General features: G+C 36.2%; 1 protein-coding gene and 2 pseudogenes across 1 annotated transcript in view; 1 reads left to right on the top strand and 2 right to left on the bottom strand.

Moving 5' to 3' along the window:
• Positions 1 to 5,260: 5,260 nt before the first annotated feature.
• Positions 5,261 to 6,596, top strand: LOC143668225 (mediator of RNA polymerase II transcription subunit 28-like; annotated as a pseudogene).
• Positions 6,597 to 13,140: 6,544 nt separating this feature from the next.
• On the bottom strand, positions 13,141 to 14,920 carry LOC143667975 (cAMP-dependent protein kinase inhibitor alpha pseudogene; annotated as a pseudogene).
• Positions 14,921 to 16,658: 1,738 nt separating this feature from the next.
• The window catches only part of RCHY1 (ring finger and CHY zinc finger domain containing 1), a 34,360-nt gene continuing 28,880 nt past the window's right edge, over positions 16,659 to 22,138 (bottom strand). The window contains exons 5-9 of the mRNA XM_077143157.1: positions 21,546 to 21,590; positions 21,370 to 21,428; positions 21,249 to 21,275; positions 20,244 to 20,364; positions 16,659 to 17,332 (exon numbers count right to left, since the gene is read on the bottom strand). Of these exons, the coding sequence (XP_076999272.1) occupies positions 17,204 to 17,332; positions 20,244 to 20,364; positions 21,249 to 21,275; positions 21,370 to 21,428; positions 21,546 to 21,590 (381 nt within the window). The 3' untranslated portion in view covers positions 16,659 to 17,203. The remainder of the gene's footprint in view (positions 17,333 to 20,243; positions 20,365 to 21,248; positions 21,276 to 21,369; positions 21,429 to 21,545; positions 21,591 to 22,138) is intronic.

Raw genomic sequence — 22,138 nt, 5'->3', positions numbered from 1 at the left:
TTCCACATCTGTAGAATGAGGAAGATAACACCTGCTTTAAATGGTTATTATAAGAATGAGGAATGACATATATACAATATATATAGCATATTATGGGTCCTCCAAATAGCTTAGCTATTATTATTATACTGTTTTTAGTCCCTTTCATTGAATCTAGGAGTCTAAAGTTGGGTAGACATCCAAAGATCATCTGCTCCCCTTTCTTTAAAATATAAGGGGAAAGGAAATATGCTAATATTTGTTGAGAGCCAACTCAGAGCCAAGCACTTTACAGGTATTATTTCACTATCTATATCATAATTTATAAATATATATTTTATGCTTGATTCCAAGTTTCCTTATCTTCCCTCCCTATGCTTTTATCTTCCTCCTCTTGGCTGCTTTCTAACAATTTCTGGTCCTATTTCTCCTCTCCTGTCCCTAACATACATTTTTATACTCATCATGCACTTTAAATTATAAACTTTCCCAGTAAAAGCATTATATCATTATAATATATATTTATAATATATCTCTCAGCAACAAAGCACTGCAATCACGATTTTCTCACAGTTCTACTTTAGGATATTTTAATATTCTTCCTACATCTTAGGGATCAAGGTAACGCACTAATTATGGAGTGATCCAGTTCATATAACAAGCAGAACCAGAGCTGAGCACTAGTCCCAGGTCTTTGGTTTTTCATAAGGATTCTGTAGGTAAAGAGAAATTCAAAGGAATTCCCAGCCCTTTTCCCTAATTACTCCACTTCCAAAGACTAGGGATGTTCCTATAAAATGATCAATTTCAAAGATAGCCATGTGAATCAATCTTTAAGGACAGTATTTTAGTGAGAGGGAAGAATATAAATAACCTATATAGAGTTTTCCTTCTTGCTGGTCAGCTTTCTTCACCTTCAATGGATTTTTCTTACCTTTAGAGCCTCGCTTTGAGTCTAGGCTTACAGAGAAGCTGTTGGAGATTGAATCATGGCTCCCACAAAAAATTATATCTCAGTCTTAATCCATGTTCCTGTGATTATAAACCTGTGGTAGTCTGAAGCTGAATGGACCCCAGAAAAGATCTTGTCCTGAGAGCTAATCAGCCTTGTGGGTATAGACCTATTGTGGGTGAGACCTTTGGATTTGGTTATTTCAGTTGAGGTGTGTGCCAGGTGGGTCTTAATTCTCTCACTGGAGTCCTTTAGAAGAAACGAAATTCAGAAAAGCACACAGACAAGCTGAGAGAGAAGCAGCCAGAAACTGAAAGCAACAAAACCCAGGAGACAAAGGAAAGCCCCACAGACATCATGTGCCTTGAGGATTGGTCTTCAGGGAGAAAGCATAGCCTGTTGATGCCTTGATCTGGACATTTTCACCGCCTCAGAACTGTAAACTTAAAAGTTGATAAATCCCCATAGTAAAAGTCAAACAATTTCTGATAGATTGCACCTTGGAAACTTCAGCAAACTAAAACAGAGCATTTGTATATAGGAACTTTGGAGATCCTATTTAGATGAGGCTAAAGTGAATCAGAACGGGCTTTGATCTATATGAGTGAGACCCATGTAAGGCATAATAAATTTGGACCCGTAAGTCAGAGAAAGCCACAGAAGGAGACCAATGAGGCAGACAGCCCTAAGACAGAAGCAGAAATGCAAGACAAGGAACCTCTAGGACTGCAGCAAGTCAGAGCCAGAATGCTACAGACTCCAAGAGAAAGAGTGTTATTTCGCAAACTTGATTTTGGATTACTAGTCTTCAAAACTAGAATAAATTCTTATTGTTTAAGCCAACCAGTTTGTGCTATTTGTCATAGCAACCCTCACACACTAAAACAGAAGGGTTTTAGCACGCTCCCATTTAGGTCCCAGGTTATGCAGACAGAAGTTTCAGGAATGGTTCAGCCTTGTTCACTAAGGTTTTAATTGGTTCATAACACCAAATCCGAGTTATCCAAGTGTAGTAAACATTATTTAGCATCGTTTGTCTTAGTTTCCTGTACCACAAACCAAGCGGCTTAAACTATATAAATTTATTGTCTCAACGTTCTGGAGGCTAGAAATCTAAATCAAGGTGTTGGCAGAGTCATCTTCCCTCAGAAGTCTGTAGAGTTCTGTTGGTGGCTTCACAGCAACCCACAGTGCCCTGTGGCATAACTCAATCTTGGCCTCTGTCACGTGGCTATCTTCTTTCTATAGTCTGTCTCCTAATAATGTTGTCCAAGTTTATTCTCCCTATAAGGATACCAATTATACTGGATTAGGGCCCACCCTAATCCTGTTTGGCCTTATCTTAATTAATAGCATCTTCAAAGACCCTATTTTCACATAATGTCACCAGAGGTTAGGACCTGAGCTTATCTTGTTCAACTATAAAAGATGCCTCTATGGATGCATTTTCTTTGGGGCTCTCATGAGAGAGGGGCTGCTGGGGACAATTTAACTAGTGATCAGTGAAATTTGTGTCTCTGGTAACCTGGTTTTTTGCCAGAGAAGTCAGGTAAATAGGTAACTGCATATAGAGTGTTCAGTCAAAAGAAAGAATCTATCCATTCGGTCAACAATTCATAACCTTTTCCCTCTAAGAAATGATGCAGACTATTCTCAATGCAATTCCGAACACCACCATTCCCTTCTGTTAAACACAGTGTCAAGCCTTTCTCTCCCAGTTAAAAAATGCAAATGGGGGGAAAAGGAATATAGAGATAACTGCTTATATTTTCTTTTGGAATATCCTTCATAAACTTTCGTACTTCAACTATTAGTAATAATAACCACTGAGCAAGCACATTACAACTGTTAGCAATATACCCATGACACATAAACTGAGATGGGCCACTCCCTGAAACAACTTAAAACACTGTTTTATTGGTGCTAGACATAACTCATCCTTTTGGCCATAAACGTTAATGACAGTTCACCCCCACTACACTCATGACAGGGCAATTAAATCCTTTGAACCAACTGCTAAAGCCAGTGAGATTCTTCAACGTATCTCTTATAAAGAACAGAGACAAAGTAAACCTGTGCCTGAGTGTTTAAAAAAACTCCAAAGTCTGAATGTTTTCCTCAGACTTTAGTACCTAAATCCAGTCAAATCAGCGTGTCTTTTCTACACTTATTCCATCCCTGGACTTTAGAGGGATACAAGAGGTTAAATTTATTACTAGATATTCGATTATTTTAGTTGCTATTGTAAATGAGATTTTTTTTCTTGATCTCTTCTGTTTGCTCATTACTAGTATTGATTTTTGCAAGTTTGTCTTGTACTCAACACTTTGTTGAATTTGTTTATTAGCTCTAGTAGCTCTGTTGTACATTTTTTTGGACTTTCTATAAATAGAATGATGTCATCTGCAAGTAGTTTCACTTCTTCCTTTCCTATGTGAATGCCATTTATTTCTTTTTCTTGCCTAATTGCTTTAGCAAGAACTTCCAGTACAATGTTGAATAACAGTGGTGACAGTGAGCATCCTCGTCTTATTCAAGATTTAGAGTGAAAGCTTTCAGTTTTTCACCATTGAATATGATCTTAGCTATAGATTTTTCACATATGCCCTTTGTCATTGTTTTGGTTTGTTAAAGCTTGACAAAATGCAATATACCAGAAATAGACTGGCTTTTAACAATGGGGATTTACAAGTTTGCAGCCCTAAGGCAGTAAAAATGACCAAATTAAGGCAGCAACACGACAATACCCTCTTCCTGAAGAAAGACTCCCGACATCTGGGACACCTCTGTCACATAGGAGGAACATGGCTGGTCTCTTCTTGTCCTTCTCTCCCGGGTTTCATTGCTTTCAGCTTCTGATTTCAGTGGCTTCCTTCTCGGCTTCTCTGGGGCTTTTCTGTGAGCTTCTCTTAATTTCATCTCTTAGCTTCTCCAACTGCGGCTTTCTCTCTAAATTTGTGGAGCTTGTTCTGTCTTTCATCTTCTTAAAAAGGAGTCCAGCAAGAGGATTAATACCCACTCTGGGGCAGACTCAACTGAAATAGCCTAATCAAAAGTTCCCACCTGTTACAGGTCTGTAGCAATAGGAATGGATTAAAAGAACATGATTTTCTGGGGTGCAGCCTCCAAACTACCACAACCATGTTGAGGAAGTTTCCTTCTATTCCTATTTTTCTAAGCATTTTTATCAAGAAAGATACTGAATTTTGTCAGATGCCTTTTCTGCATCAATTGAAGTGATCATGTGATTTTTTCTCCTTTGTTTTATTGATGTGATGTGTTAGATTAATTGATTTTCTTATGTTGAACCACCCTTATATTGGACCAGCCATGCATACTTGGAATAAAACCTACTTGATCATGGTGTATAATTCTTTTAATGTACTGTTGGATTCAATGTACAATTATTTTGTTGAGAATTTTTGCATCTATATTCATAAGAGAAAGTGATCTGTAATTTTTTCTTGTAGTATCTTTATCTGGATTTGGTATTAGCGTGCTGTTGGCCTCATAGAATGAGTTCCTCCCCTTCAATTTTTTGGAAGAGTTTGAGCAGGATTAGCATTAATTCTTCTTGGAATGATTGGTAGAATTTACCTATGAAGTCATCTGATCCTGAGTTTTTCTCTGTACTGGGAGGTTTTGATAACTGATTTAATCTCTTTACTTGTAATTACTTGTAATAGAATAGATCCTCTGTTTCCACTTGAATCAGTGTAGGCTATCCATGTCTAATTTGTTGCTATACAGTTGTTCATAGCTTCTTATGGTCCTTTTTTATTTCTGTGGGGTCAATAGTAATATGTCCTCTCTCATTTCTGATCTTATTTATTTGCATCTTTTCTCTTTGTTTTTTTTCTTTATCAATCTAGCTAAGGGTTTGTCGATTTTATTGATCTTTTCAAAGAACCAACTTTTGGTTTTGTAATATCCCTCTATTGTTTTTTTATTCTTAATTTAATTTATTTCTGCTCTAATCTTTACTATTTTTTTTCTTTTTCTAGTTCCTGCAGGTGGTAGTTAGGTCTTTGATTTTAGCTCTTTCTTCTTTTCTAATGTAAGTGTTTAGGGCTATAAATTTTTCTCTCAGCACTGCCTTTACTGCATCCCATAAATTTTGATGTGTGTTCTCATTTTCATTTGTCTCAAGATATTTACTTATTTCCCTTGCAATTTCTTCTTTGATCCACTGACTGTTGTTTAAGAGAGTGTGATTTAACTTCCAAACTGGAAATTTGTAGATTTTCCACTTCTCTGGCTGTTATTGATTTGCAGCTTCATTCTACTACGATCAGAGAAGATGGTTTGCATGATTTCAATCTTCTCAAATTGAAGACTCGTTTTGTGACCCACTGTGTGGTCTATCCTGGAGAATTATCCATATGCACCTAAGAAAGTATATCCTCATTCCAGAAATGGTAGCTCCACTGGGAGACATGTTCTCCAGGCAGCTGTTTTGGCCTCTGGTGCCCTCTCTGGGACTCTCAGGCCAGATTTCACTTCTTCAGACCATGCCAGAGGCTCCAGGAACCTCTAAAAGTACCTTGGTAGTCAAATTGGAGTCATTTTTTGAGCATTGCTTAGCTTCTCTGGTGAGTGAGGACTACGTGGTTCAGTGTATCCAGAAATTCCTGAATATTATGAAACAGACAGAATTTTTTTCCTACAAAAAAATATTACAGTTATCTCTCCAGAAACTAGAGCAAGTTATCAAAGAAGATGTCTCATGACTCCCAGGGATGAGTCTGGTCCTGACACCATTGAATCAACAATACTTTCCTGACAAAAGGGGGAAATGAAGTGTACCAAAATACAGCATCAGTGGCTAAAACAGTTCAAATAGATTTGAGAGGCTATTCTGCAGGCTACCTTTATGCAAACTTCAGCTAGTCATTGCTAATCCCTATGGTTTGTCAAACCCCAACCAAAATCATTATTGTTAACGCTTAAGAACACCTAGGGCTCTAACTGAGACTATACATGTTTCAAGCCTTAAATCTATTTTTCTGATAATAACCTCCAGAGGGTCCCTAGGTCAGACAATTCCTGAAACTTAGTGGGTTTATCTTATCCCTTGCTGTTGACACCCCTTATCAACAGGAAAAATTTAGAATGGGCATTGTCCAAAGATTCCTACAGATTGGGAGAAGTATCAAAGGAGAAGGAGTTATAACAGAGAAAACAGGATTTAATAAATGAACATGAGTGCCGAATCACTGTATTGATATTTCTTTTAGCCTTCCGTGTTTTGGAGCAGCTAGAAGGAAAAATCTGAATAAACTCTGAAATTTGCTCTGTAACTCCTTGATAAATGTACTTTGGAAATTATCTTTTTTTTTTTCTTTCTTTTCTTTGTGTGTATATTTTACAATAAAAAAGTTTAAAAAAAAAAAAAAAAAAAGGTCTCAGAACTAAGGAATGAATGACAGCAGAAAGATGCCCTGGTTCAAAAACATTTGAGAAAATTGAGGCATTGGCAGCACGTGAGGAATGACATTAATGTATAGCACAAAAAATGCCTGCTGAAATCCCTCAAGGGTCCATGGCCTACCTTGAGCACTCTTCTGCTGATCTCCCTAAAGCAAATCCAAGTCACAAAGAAAAGTGGATCAGTCCAAAAATTGTCGTGTATTTGAATCTACCTAAAATGTTTAACAAAACATGAGTTCTTATGGACGTGACATTTTGGAAGACCTTTTTAACAGGGAATGAGATGATATTAGTTTCTTAGTTTTTATTCTATTTTTATAAGCTGTTGATTTCTTTAAAACTTCCTCAAATATCTATAGCTTTGATAAACCAAGTAAATTTTTTTTGTCTTTAGACTGTTAGTGTGATGCCACTTACAGATTTCCTTTTATGCTTTTTTCATTTTTTGTGTGTGTGTGCAACTCTTCACCTCTGTATGTATTTCTAGTTTTTAGATTAGTTTGTATGATCCAAATGAGAAAATTAAACTAGCCTGGGAATCAGAAGATGAGGATTTTAGTTGTAGACCTTCAATGATAGTTACTCTTCAGTGGTAGTATAGAAAAATACTTTAACTTTTTTTAAAAGGGGCTTGGAACTACCTCAAGAAGAGGAATCTAACAGTGTGTGTAATATTTCTGAGGCTCTTATAGTGGAGCTATTTTGTAAATAGGTTGAAGGATTGTTTTAATAGCCTAGGTTAGTGTACTGGACTTACAATAGAATCCTCAAGTTGGTCATTGTATCGGGGTAAGTTTATTCTCTGTGGTGTTTAATTTTGAGTGGAGGGAGAAAGTAGTAAAGGAGGTGATATGCTAAATTTTATTATGCTAAGTGACTCAGTTTAAGTTATGTGATGGAAACTATTCTTAGGTTGGCAGTTGAGGGATAGGCGAATATAAGAGATTAAGGTTGCTGTGTAAGTCCAGTTTGGTTTAGTTCATGGTTTGTGTTTGTTTTTGTTTTGCTTTTTTGAGGCATTGGCAGGAAAAAGGAAGCTCTTTTCCCAAGAGGTATTCTCATTTTGTCAAGGTTTTTCTTTCTCCCTCCCTGCCTTCCTCCCTCCCTTCGTTTAATGAAAAGATGAACTTACATAATGCTTACTGTGGTAGTTAGGCTCAGGTGTCACCTTGGATCTGTGGACCATTACATCTGCACTTGGCTAAGGGGGATGACTTCCTCAATGAGTAGTGTTTAGTTTAATTAGCTGGAGGCTTAAAACAGAGGAGATCAAAAGAGAGCTCAATGCAGTAAAGCCCAAGCAGCTCAGCATATGTCATATCAGTACTCAAGCTCAACCCAGACTTTTGGAGTGCAGAAAGGAATCGCCCCAGGGAAAGCCACTTGATCCCTGAAGCTAGGAGAGAAGGTGAGCAGATGTCACCATGTGCCTTCCCATGTAACAGAGAACCTCAGATGAAAGAACTGTAGAACTGTAGGTTTTTAACTAAATAAATCCCCTTTATTAAAAGCCAATCCATCTCTGGTGTGTTCCATTCTGGCAGCTTTGGCAAAGTAGGGCACTTGCTAAATTCCAAGCAGTATCCTGAGCATTTCATTTTATAGATGAGGAAACTGAGATAGGAAGAAGTCACATGGCCTGCCCAAGGTAATACCACACAGCCATAATGTAAAATATGCAGACTGCCTCTGGAAGCCTGGCTATTAACCTGTGGTATTTCCAAATGTCATGATTATAACCTACTAATAGCTATCCCAGAACTGAAGGGCTATAAATAAATATGTATATGCAGTGTTAATGCTTATTATGGTAAACATCAAACATATAAAAAATAGAGAAATAATATAATAACCTTTTATTATTATTATTATTTAGTGCATGGGCCAGAATCGAACCCATGGCAGGTAAGCATTCTCACACATGGCAGGTGAGTATTTTACCACTGAACCACTTGTGCATCCTATAGTGAGCCCTCTTAAACACATATCCCAGCTTCAGCAATGATCAAATCAGTGCCCATCTCATTTCAACTACATTGCAACCCTTATTAATGAGTTATTTTGAATCAAATTCCAGACATTATATCATGTCATTTCTTCTGGAAACTTTTTTGAGTGCAGCTCTTTTCAAGTAACAGCTTTATTGAGACATAATTCACACATCATAAAACTTATCCATTTTAAATGTACAAGTCAATGTTTTTAGTATATTAGCAGAGCTGTGCAACCATTAGTGCCATCAATTTTAGAACATTTATCACCCTCCGTAACCATTAACAGTCACTCAACATTCTCCCCTGGCAACCGCCAATCTACCACGATCTCTATGAATTTGCCTATTCTTAACATTTCATGCGAATGGAATCATACAATATGTGGTCCTTTGTGATTGGCTTCTTTCACCTGGCACAATGTTTTCAAGATTCATCCATGCTGTAGCATGGATCAGTACTCCATTCCTTTTTATGGACAAATAATATTCCCTTGTATGGGAATACAATATGATGGTTCTCACTTTTTGGCTAAGTAATGATGTTATGAACAGAATATGCAAGTTTATGAGTGGACATATGTTTTCCTTTCTCTTGAGTATATACAAAGGAATGGAATTGCTGGATCATATGTTCACTCCATTTTTAAACTTTTGAGAAACTGCCAAACTGTCTTTCAAAGCAAGTATACCATTTTATATTCTTACCAGCAGTGTGTAAAAGTTCCAATTTCTTCAGTTCCTTACTAATGCTTGTTATTATTGACTTTTTTGGTTATAGCCATCCTAACAGGTACGAAGTGGTACCTCATTGTGATTTTAATTTGCATTACCCTGATGGCTAATGATGTTGAGCATCTTTTCATGTGGCCAGCAGACTGAAAGCAGCAAACTCACTTTAAGATTCTCTTTGGAACATCTCCTTTAATTCTAAAATGTCCTCTCTCCTACTTTGATGCCCTATACTCTACTTTTCATCAATGTTATCCATATTTCCAGCTATTCAAAACTTGTATCTACCCAGAGACTCCATAACCAGCTACTCTTTCTAATGTAGCTCCTCTATGATTTATTTTCTTCACAGTATTTATCACTATCTTGAAATAACTTTATTCATTTGTTTAGTTGTCTGTCTCCCCCAAAACACACTAACCTATTTACATTAACCTTCCCTATTGTTTATCACTGTTTTCCCAGTACCTAGAATAGAGCCATAGCAGAAGCTCAGTAAGTATTTGGTGATTGAATAAATAGTCCTCAGATTTATGGAGTCCTTATTTGATTGTGCACACTAACCTTTCTTAAATAAGTTGCATTTCCTAAAGATAGCAAATTAAATACAGGCCATGAATGATGCACATTACTATTCATCACAGCATATTCATAAAAGAAAAATCAGGGACAGTAAGTGCTAAGCATCTTTAAATAGAAATATTATACAAACCATTCAAATAATGTTCACAAAGAAACTAATATTACAAGTATATGTTTACTCTGTTATGTAAAAAAGTAGAATATAAATATGTATTACGTTATGACGTCAAAGAGCATTTTTTAAATGTTTAGAAAAGAGACTGTGAGGAAATAAACCAAAACATTCAGAGTTGTTTTTGTGTGGTGCAAATAAAAACCACTTTTTTCACTTCTTCTTTCTCCTTTTCCACATAATTTTTTTTGCCATGTACATGTGTTACTCTTGTAAGTGACAAAAAACGATATTTTTAAAAAACTAATCTGCAAAGTACTCCCACTATAACTAAGAAGTAGGTATTTTCATTGACTTTTATACAATTTTAAAACAAGAATTTATGAAATGAAAACATCAGATGCAATCGTTATTTACATTACCAATTTGATGAGAGGAATTTTCTCCTCAAACTAATATTCCAGTTAATGAATGAAAAGTGAATGAGAGGCTATTGCCGTTTTTCCAATCTCTAATAATGGATCTAAGACAATGATAATTAATGCCTGACAATTACTATGTGCCTCCTAATGGAAGAATACAGTATAGCCTAATAGCTGTCTTGCCAAAAAAAAAACAACCATAAATCTAATCAAGTTTCTAGATCATACTATCTACCAACAGAAAACACAGGGACTAGAAGAACATAATAGATGATTATCACAGGGATACAATTAGCAAAATCCAGAATGTAGAAACTCTGTAGGACAAACAGTCCAGTTTCTTTCACAAATACATTACAAGGAAAAAAGAGCAGGGATTTCGTACAGACTAAAAGAAGTATGAGACACGTAAACCAGTTGCAATGAATAGATCTGCACTGTCCAATTCAGTAGCCACATATGGCAAATGATCACTTGAAATGTGGCTAATCCAAATTGAGATGTGATATAAATGTAAAATACATACCAGATTTCAAAGACTTGGCAATTAAAAAAAGCAATATATTTCATTAAGAACTTGTATACTATACATGTTGAAATATTTTTTATATTAGATTAAGTAGAGTATTAAAAGAAATTTTACTTTTTGCATTTTTAATTAAAATTCTAGGTTGTTTTCACATTACTATTTGACAGCACTGGTATTATTGAGAAATTTGGATTCTAATTTAAACAATCAAAATTTTTACACATGTATGTGTATAAATGTAAGCATGATATTAAGAATTGTTCATTGCTTGAGGTATAATAATGGAACTGGGGTTATGTCTGTAGAGTCCTATCTTTTAGCACTACATGTGAAATATGTAGGGATGAAATTATATCATGACTAGCATTTGCTTCAAAATGTGAGGAGGAAGAGTGAGTGTAAATAAGGTTGGTCAAAAGTTGATCATGTTGATGACTCCCAGGGGTGTAAACCTTCCTGGCAAGATGGGACAGAAATCCTAGAATGAGCTGAGACTCAGCATCAAGGGATTGAGAAAACCTTCCAGACCAAGAAGGGTAAGAGAGAAATGAGACAAAATGAAGTGTCAATGGCTGAGAGATTCCAAACAGTCGAGAGGTTATTCTGGAGGTTATTCGTATGCATTATATAGATACCACATTTTAGTTAAGGTATATTGGAGAGGCTCGAGGGAAGTGCCTGAAACTGTAGAGCTGTGTTCCAGTAGCCATGTTTCTTAAAGATGATTGTATAATGATATGGCTTTTGCAATGTGACTGTGTGATTGTGAAAACCTTGTCTGATGCTCCTTTTATCTACGGTATAGACAGTTGAGTAAAACAAAGGGATTAAAAATAAATAATAGGGGGAACAAACGTGAAAATAAATTCAGTAGATTGAAATGCTAGTGATAAATGAAAGGGAGGGGTATGGGGTATGGTACGTATGAGTTTTTTTGTTTTTATTTCTTTTTCTGAATTGATGCAAATGCTCTAAGAAATTATCATGGTGATGAATATACAACTATGTGATGGTGTTTTGAGTTACTGATTATATATCAAGAACGGAATGATCATATGGTAAGAATGTTTGTGTTTGTATGTTGGGATGCTTAAAAATAAATAGAGTTGATCATGTTGAAAATGGGCAGTGAATAGGGGATTCATTGTTTTAGTCTCTTCACTTGTGCATATTTGACATTGTGCTGGTTTGAAAATATGTACCCCAGAAAAGCCATGTTTTAATCCTGATCCAATCTTGTAGGAGCACCCATTGTTTTTAATCCTGATTCAATATTGTACGTAGAAAGTTCTGATTAAGTTATCCCCACAGAGATGCGACACATCCAATTGTGGGTGTGATCTTTTGATTACATGCAGATATGACTTCACCCATTCCAGGTGGGTCTTGATTGATTAGTTTACTGGACTCCTTTAAAAGAGGAAACATTTTGGAGAGTCAGAAGCAACAGAACTGACAGAGCCAACAGAATGCACGGAGCCCAGGGTAAGCTGTTGAAGATTCCTGGAGAGAAAGCTAGCAGACATGGTCATGTGCCTTTCCAACTGAGAGAGGAACCGTGAACATCATCGACCTTCTTGAACCAAGGTATCTTTCCCCGGATGCCTTAATTTGGACATTTTTATAGCTTTGCCTTAATTTGAACATTTTCACAAGCCTTAGAACTGTAAACTTGCAACTTAAAAAAATTCCCCTTTTTAAAAGCCTTTCCATTTCAGGTATATTACATTCCTGCAACTTGCAAACCAGAACAGTACTGCGCCAGTTTGAAGCTATTATGTACCCCAGAAAAGCCATGTCCTTTAATCCTCATTCAATATTGCTGGGTGGAATCTTTCTTATTGTTTCCATGTAGATATGACCTACCCAATTGTGGGTGGTAATTTTTTATTAGATGGTTTCCATGGAAATGTGTCTCCACCCATTCAAGGTGTGGTTGCTTACTGGAGACCTTTAAGAGGGAACCATTTTAGAAAAAACTTTAAGGCCACCAGAACCAACAGAGTCCATACAACCAGAGACCTTTGGCATCTCCATCAAGAAGGAAAACTCCCCTCGAGGAGCTTCATGAAACAAGAAGCCTGGAGAGGAAGCTCCAGACTTTGCCATGGGGCCTCCCATCTGAAAGAGAAACCCTGAACTTTCACAGGCCTTTCTTGAGTGAAGGTAACCTTTTGTTGGTGCCTTAATTTGGACGTTTTCACAGCCTTAGAACTGTAAACTTGCAACTTAATAAATTCCCCTTTATAAAAGCCATTTCATTTCTGGTATATTGCATTCTGGCACCTAGCAAACTAGCACTGACATTTTTCATAATAAAAAGTTAGAAGCGGGGGTGAGGCCACAACTGTGGGCACATCTTTAGGAACCATAAGCATGACAAAAGTAGAACTCTAACCAGGCATGCATCATTATGGACTCCCTTGCTGGCCCCACCATCCTTGACCTTGAATCCTTCTTCCATGTCCAAACTCTTTTCTATTTAGTTTTTTTTTTTTATCGGTTCCTTATTTAGTACCACTGATAAATGATGTCATAATACTGACCAGAAGAATTACACAGCTCACAGAAAATGTCCATATAATAAGTACCATGATGTCAAAACACAGCAGAGGCCATCAACAGTATTAAGGAAGATTTTGTCAGCTTCTAATGATGATTATTATTGTATCAGAATGCAATTCACACTAATTATTAGTAAAAGTTTACAAACATTAAAAAGTGCCTTATAACATTTGGATCTGATAGGGCTGAAAAAAGACATGAAAAACACAATACAAGGGCTTTTACGTTTGTGATTGGTGTCCACATGATTGCAAGGAGATCATTTTTTTCCATCTTTTGCAGCCTCAGGAGGTAAGTTGCCCTCCAAATGTGAATTATAGCATACAGCATTGTGAGAAATTTGATTCCATGAGAACAAAGTATTTCCAGTTCTTAGCATAGTATTATCTTGGCTTCTCTTTCCCAGCTTCTCATTACCCCCAAATTCTCATGATTAAAATAAAAGTTGAGGAAAGCTTTCCACTTAGGAAGAAACAAAAATTGACAGGTTGAATTCCTGTCTGTGCAGTCATTAGACAGACTGAATTCAGATAATATTCACATTAATGGATATTTCTTAATGCTTGTGTAAGAAAGCAAAGGGGTCCTGATAAATCAGTCAGACTTAACTCACCACATAGGATTGAGGGGAAAGATTGAGCTAAAAAATGTATACGTATGTTCTATCTTGTGTACACCACCACAGTGTGCAAAAGAAAAAAAAAAGGCAGCCCTTTGGAAAATGAGTGGTATAAAAATTCACAGTAACATACGTCATTTTTGTTTTTCATAAGCAATTAAAGAAGGGGGCAGTGCTGAGCATCTATACTGTACGATACAAAACAGTGTAAAGAACACAGCAGTAACACACGGATACATAATTCTAAAAACTGCTTTCTGGATGGTTCTTTTACTGGGTGACTACTTGCACCAGAGATCATTAAACTCTGGGGTTCAATCAACCCTTTGCGATTAGACACAATTAAATCCTGACATTGTGAGGGGCCAGAGCTACAGGAAGAATCATCATCTAGTGTCAGTGCTGCTCTCTACAAGCATCTCATCATATGGTCAAGTGAAAGGATCCATACAAAAACGACATCCAAACACAAGCCACATAATGTTCAACCATTGCTCATGACAGAGGTAGAGAAAAGTCTGTCTGCAGCCACAGCCTCTGCCCCCATTTTTAACATGATAACGAGCAGGTGCCTGCAATGCAGCGCAGCCATTTCCTTTCTCCCCTTTGCACTCATGGAAGCAAATGCATTCCAGCCAGGCCTGGAGATTTGAGACATCCTCAGGAGTTGTTGAAGGTCAAAGTGGGGTGTTAGCTTTCGGATTTTGCTGCTTCCCCCTGGACTTCCCCACTTTGTTCTGTCGAATTTCGTTGTGCATCTTCTTCACCTTCTGTCTTGTTAATATCAAGACCAGCTAATTTCAAGGCTAATTCATTGCTGTTGCCACTTGCAGAGGAGACCAGGATATCATGTATTGCATTTCTTCTACCTGTTCTTCCTGAAGCGATCAAATCTGCATATGTAGTTTCCACATCAGTCATTGCTAACAAATATCCACATAGCAGGGACTTTCCAGGACCAAGTCAGCGCATGTCCTCGGCGCCCGCTGCCCCGAGGCCGCAGTCCGCGCTGCGCCAGCCAGGCCGAGTGCGTGGTCAGCTCCCGCCCGCCCCCACCCACCTGCCAGCTGCAGCAGCTGCTCCTCTATTTAGTTTTGACTTTGGAAATGCTACCAGTTAACTCTCTTACTCCAGCCCCTTTGATTGATGGATTTAACTTCATGTTTAAGTTACTACTGCCAGGTAACAGATCACCTCAAATTTAGTGGCTCAAAATGAAAACAATCATTTTATTATTATCTCTGTGTCAGTTTGAAAGTATTACGGACCTTAGAAAAGCCATGTCTTATTCCTGATCCAGTCTTATGGGAGCAACCATTTATTTTAATCCTGATTCAACAATTTGGTGTGAAATTTTTTTATTATCTCCATGAAGATGTGGCATGCCCAATTATCAGTATGCCTTGACTCTACTCATCCCAGGTGCGTCTTGATTAGTTTACTGGAATCCTTTAAAAGAGAAAAGATTTGGATGGGCCATGGGGACTCAGCAGGTCGAGTTCTCACTGCCAGGCCAGAGACCCAGGTTCGATTCCCGGTGCCTGCCCATGTGAAAAAAAAAGAGAAAAGATTTTGGAGCCAGAGCCAAGAGAAACGTCAGAGCAGGCGCAGACAGAGACATTGTCCTGTTGATGCCATAATTGGACATTTTCACCTTAGAAACTGTAAATCTGTAAGCTAATAAATCCCCACTGCAAAAGCCAACCCATTTCTGGTATATTGCATTCTGGCAGCTTTAGCAACCAAAACAATCAGGAAAACCAGTCCTTGCTTATCTGTACACTGACTTCTAACATCTGGCAAGATAACCCATTCCTCCTCCAAATCAAGGCCAGCACCACTGCTCTATTCAGGCCAAGGAGAGATGAAAGGAAAAAGAAGAACAGAACAGGAAAGATAATGTGCAGGATGGAATAAAGATCTGAGACCAAACCGGAAACCAAAATTTCTACCTTATTCCAGCAGAGGGATTTTAATATGCAGTAGAGATTTCAACAAAAGAAATATACCAGAAATGTTAGGATTTCTAATTATAAGATTACCTTCCTTAATCACAGGAGACAGCTAGCTCAAAGTTAGAAATATAATTGGTACTTGCTAAATATCTGATATCTAATACATTTACTTCCTAACCAAAACTTTTTGGTAAATAGGCTAAACTGGATACTAGAATACTATTTAAAAGCTATCTGGCTCATCAGCATGTTTGGATAGTTTGGTTGTGAATTAAGAGGTATATTTAATTACATAAGCCCCCCAAAAGTATTACAGAGATCATGCCTTCCCACCCATCCATTCCTACTTTCATGCATTTAGGGAAGAATCCATCCACCTACAACAAAGACTGCTAAGGCTTGCATAAAGAAGAACAAGGAATGAACTGGTCAAGTATGAGGAACACTAGAATGTGCGACCATGAGAGAAGAGATGCTCCTGTGTATTGTTCACTGTGCTCTCTGCAGCATCTAGAACAGCGCCCAGCATGTAAGAGTCCCTCAGCACTTCCTGAATGAGTAAATAAATTGTTCTTTGAAGAATTCATTTTGGGCAACGTAAACAAAATTATTTTCAATGTCAATGCTTTTCTTAAGGCCTTGGAAGAGTTCCATGATGTTATAAAATATTTTTCCCAACTACTCTTACAGAAAAACACTTCATGAGAGAGAAAAGGAGATTTCTTTTGTTACACTATAAAAATAATTATATTGCTCTAAATGAGTAAAAAATGGACAACGCTGGAAAAAACTTTCTATAAAACACTTGTTTCAATATAATTTTATTAACTATTCATCAAAATTCACATTTAAAGGATTCAAAGGTCTGTTTTTGAAAATTCTAAAGGCTATGTAATTCAATTTTAATAGTTACGATAGAGCCTATTCTCATTACAGCACACCCAGCCCTTTAAAAATCAAGAATACTGAGAATGAAGTGCAGTTCTATCAAGAACTAGAAATGAACTGTGCGTGCATAGTGTCACATAAAGCATTAAGTCCCATGGAATTCTTTTATGGGCGTGAATTTCAGTGACAAACATCATTGGCTTCCAAACAATTGACACTAAAGGAATTTTCAATCAAAACACAAGCACCAGTCATCCAACACAGAGCTATGATGATTCTATAAAGAGACCCTGAATCCTTACATACTTGTAATATAATTTTATGCTGTGACACTATACAAAGCACATCAATTCTAATGCATGGATTGTAACACATCATGCCAACAGGATACTAAGGGAAGTCTTTTTCTATATCAGAAAATGCTGAGTTTTCCAGTAGTATAGGCTGATCATTGCTGATCTAGTGAAATTCCACATCCTCCAGCTTGAGCAGTATTGTAAGATTCACAAATCTGACATTTCATGCCTAATATATGGAACTGAACTGTGGAATGTCCATTGCAATCATTGCAGAGAATCTGAAAAGTGGAGAGATGAATTCAAGTTAAGCATATTAAAACTTAATGTACAAGATGGCATTGTCTGTTCAAAATAATTCCCTGAAAATCATCTGAATATGGGAAAACAACAAATATAGATCTAAACCATCCCATAAGTAGAAATACCTTATTTTTTCACTGAAAAATCTAAGGGGCCATTTAGGAAGCTCTAAATTTAGAAAAGAAAAAAGCAAATTTGAGCAAGGAGGCTCATTTTAATAGTTCCCAAATAGTATAAATACTACTAGCAAGACAATTATCCTAGGTATAATCATATCAACATCTAACACAATTCAAAATAACATAAAAAATGTCTACTATTTCTTTTTATTGACACTTAGAAATTCACTTTACAAAGTTATAACTTTTTTGTTTATTCTTTAATATACTAAATTCCTAGTCTTCTATGCCTCAGGTATGAATTAAAGTCCAAAGAGAGTACTTCCTAAAATCAAGTAAAGAGAGGTTCTTGGCGATTCCCTAAAATAGCAATAAGGTGCCATTTAGAAATTAACCTCTTCTAAAGCTAACTAAACTCCTGAAAAATAAAAAAAAAGGTTTTAACCTCAAAATAAACACATTACTATGGAAGAAAAGCTTTTGTTTTAGAATAGCCACTCCACAATAAACATAAAATTTTTTAATTTGCTCTAAATGATAACTTGCAAAATAATTCTTTTAAAAAAATGATCTACATTCAAGAAAGTAGATTAGTGATTGCCTAGGGTAAGGTGCTAGGGAAAATGGGGAGTGACTACTAATGGGTATGGGTTCTCTTCTTTTTGGAGTCATGAAAATACTCTAAAATTGTTCTGGTTTTTGTATACCTGTGAATATAATAAAACCACTGTACTGTATACTTTAAATACGTGAACTGTATGATAGGTCAATTGTATCTCAAAGCTATTAAAAAATTATCTACATGACTTCAGGGATGGGAGAAAAAATATAGAACTATTAAACTTTACCAGCAGAGAAACCCCTGATGCCGTGTCAAACATCAGGGACACTCAAATCAACAGGCCAAGCCTTGATCTTGAGGCCTGCTCTTGTGAAGCCTGTGTATATAGCGGAGAAGCTTAGCCTACCGATTGGTATGCCTAAGAGTTACTTTCGGAGCACTTCTTTTGCTGCTCAGATGTGGCCTCTCTCTCAAAGCCCAACACTGCTAGTGAAACCATTGCCCTCCCTGCTATATGGGACATGAAATCTAGGGGTGAAAGTTTCCCTGGAGGTGTGGGAGATGACTCCCAGGGATGAGCCTGGTCCTGGAACCATGGGATCAACAATGCTATCCTGAACAAAAGGGAGAAAAGATGTGTAACAAAGTATCAGTGGCTAAGAGAGTTCAAACAGAGTTGAAAGGCTGCTGTGGAGGTCACTCTTACACAAGCTAGAAGCTTCAGTTAGACATTGCTACCTATCACAGCTTGCCAAACCCCAACCAAAACCATTTCTGCTAATCCAAAAGAACACCTACGGCATTATATAAGATTCTACAAAGGTTCCATCCACTAGTGTAACTTTCCAGAAACTTAAAACCTACAGATGGGTCTCTGGGCCAGATAAGTCCTGAAATGCAGAGGGGCCAGCCTCTCTAGAACATCAGCTAGTTCCAACCCCTTATCCTATACTATCGACAACCCCTTCCAACATGAAAGTGCTAGAATGTGCATAGCCCAAACACCCCTAAAGAGTGGGAGAAAGATCAACAGTAATGGTGGAGTTATACAGAGAAGGTAGGATTTAACAAATGAGTATGACTGCTGAATCATTATATTGATATATATTTTAGTCTCCAGAATCTTATAGCATCTAGCAGTAAAAACCTAAAATTGTTTAACTGTAACCCATAGCAAACTCTAAAATCTGTTCTACAACTAATTGTTGCAATGTGCTTTGAAATGTATTACATTTTTGTATATGTTTTTTTTCACAAAAAAGAAAAAAAAGTCAATTGTGGTCAGCTATATGATGATATTGTGAACCACTGATTATAGACTTTGGATGATCACATGGTATGTGACTATATAATGCATATCAATAAAAAATAAAAATAAAAAATTTGTCTACATGAAATGATAGCACACATCAGCCTCTAGTAAACCTCACATGACTATCAGTATTCCAAATGTGATATTTTATTGCCCTTATTAACAATCAACTATCACATGAATTATGAGGCACTTGAGTGTGAATAAAACAAAAAAAAAATTATTTGGCTTTGTTATATCATTTTTATTGTTATGTGTAGACATATTGGAATTATACTGAAAGTGGTGAGAAAATTCATAATATGTTCAAAAACTATTAAAGCATCAAAATGCTATCTAGCTTTCTAATTCTAATTCTCATCTGTAACTCAAGACAGCAGGACCTCTCAACTAATACAAAAAAGATACTCCATGGGGCAAAACACACCAAAAATACTTTATGTGCTTAGGGTACAGGCTAAGGCCAAATGAAAGTCTAAATAATACAAAGGATAATAAACATCATAAACTAAAAAGTAACCATCTTCAAAAATCAAACTTTTCTCCTGAAATAAAATTAAAAAGAATTAAACAAAAAAAACATCAGAAGAGTGATCCACCTCTTTTCAGATATAATACTAACTCTAGCAAACAGTATGTAAAAAATTCCAAATAGAGTTTTTGCCTGCCATCTAGTGTTGGAAAAAACTGCATAAACATATTCACAGGACACTTTTTTCGTGGTCTAAGCTCAAAATAACTGAAATTTAAAGATTACTGTCCTCCCCATTAGTAATCACATTGGCATATTTGTTACAGCAGTATTTTTTAGACAAAATTTGAGCAAAAGGGAAAAAATAAACACAAAAACATCAACAAGGAATCTGAAAATACTTTTCAACATTGATTATACTCACATCTACAGTCATGTTCTGATATTCAGATGGCATAGGAGTCTGTGCTACCTCATCATCTAGCTGTCTCCAGTACCTAGTCATATCTAAAGCAGAATGCATACATAACGGACATCTGTAGCCTCTAGAAGAAAGAGAAAGGTTATTTTCCAAACATTAACTAATGAGTATATCAAATCAGATACAAGGATATGAAACTGACTGGCACATAAGCTATTCAAGATATGCATTTTTCTATTGTACAAGACAGTCTGTTAGGTAACCTGGAAAACTTTATAATATAGAAGTTTTAAATTATATCTAGCATCTTGGTGTATTTTAAACCTAACTTTTATCCCCTCAGATATTTAAAATGGGGAGATATTAAGAATATGTACAGTAAATATACATTTTTCTTAACTAATTAAACTACGAACTGAACAGTCTCAATTTCCTAGTCCATTCATACAAAAAGAGAGATTGTATTCCTTAAAAATTATCCAGATCATATAACCTTTCTAAAAATTCTGAAAAAGCTTGTCCTACAATAGCTGGCTACTGTATCAAATCTGAATTTCTGCTCATCAATTTGCAGGACCAACGTACACTGACACAGTTTCCCCTTCCCTAACTATTTTCATCTCATTTTAACATTTTCCCCCACAATAAACTATCCAGCTTGAAATGAATTCTTTACAGCTTTTTTAGCAGGTCATTAAATTGGAACAGTATAACATCTTAGGAGAATTTTGAGAAATATTTCTAGTGTTGTTACAATGCTATGAGATGCAGAAAACAAAAGATTTTTATCTCAAGTTGTGGGAATAAGGCATGGGGACAAAGTTGTAGTCCTATATCACCCAAAATGCTTTCCCAGTTTAATACTACTTATCTGCCCTATCTCAATATAAATATCTATCATGCCCATTACAATATAAGAAACAGTAATGTTTGCCCACCACCCCCATCCCCCCCACACACAAAAAGACAGCTTACAATCATAATTTATAAAATCCCACAAACACTCACTCTTTCAACATTTCTTCATAGCACGTTCTGAAAGAAAACACAATATTATTTTAGTAGGACAAAAACTATCTCCACTATTTTTAGACATCTTTGAGAAAAAAAAAAAACCAAGTTACTTTACCTATGTAAAAGATGCCCACATGGCAAGACATGAGCAACAACACGGGATGTATGAATGTCCTGCAAAGGAAAGAAATATCAGTGCTTGTATGAAGATTATATAAATATCCAAATATTTTAAATTCAAGAAAGGAAATTTCCAAAGTAAAAACCAAGAAAGTCATATTTTAAGCTTACCTCCAGACATATTGGACAATTCTGCCGGGAAACATTTTCAATACACTGTTTAAAAAAGAAGCTCACATTACCAAAAGTTTAAACAGACAAAGTTGTCAGATAAAATAACAGCAATAATTAAAAGTAACCCTAAAGGAAACAACAACCAATTCACTAAAAATAATAACTAACATTAATATATGCTTCTTATATGTCAGACAGATAAGAATTTCTTAACAGTTATTCAATTCTCACAACTATTTCAGGCTTGGCACACTACCTGAAACAGTGAAAATGCTCAATAAATCTTAATTATTCAAAGTATTATCTCCATTTACAGAGGAGGAAACTGACTCAGTGAGTCAAGACATTTATCTAAGAGCTGGAGTTAACAAGGTTATGAACCTTTTGATCTTATATGTATTTTACTCAAAATCCCTGACCCAAATTAATAGGCTTAAACCACTTAATAATAACATTGATAAAAGTAGTAGTTAATATTTATTGAGATTTACTACATGTCATATGCTATGCATATTATCTGTATTAGCACAATTCACACAATCCTAAATGATATAATTATTATTTCATTTTATAGAGGAAATATTTGAAGC

Source organism: Tamandua tetradactyla, chromosome 24 (genome assembly GCF_023851605.1).
Source record: "Tamandua tetradactyla isolate mTamTet1 chromosome 24, mTamTet1.pri, whole genome shotgun sequence".
Taxonomy (NCBI): domain Eukaryota; kingdom Metazoa; phylum Chordata; class Mammalia; order Pilosa; family Myrmecophagidae; genus Tamandua; species Tamandua tetradactyla.
Note: the sequence above shows the minus strand (reverse complement) of the source record. Positions and strands in the feature narration are given on the sequence as shown.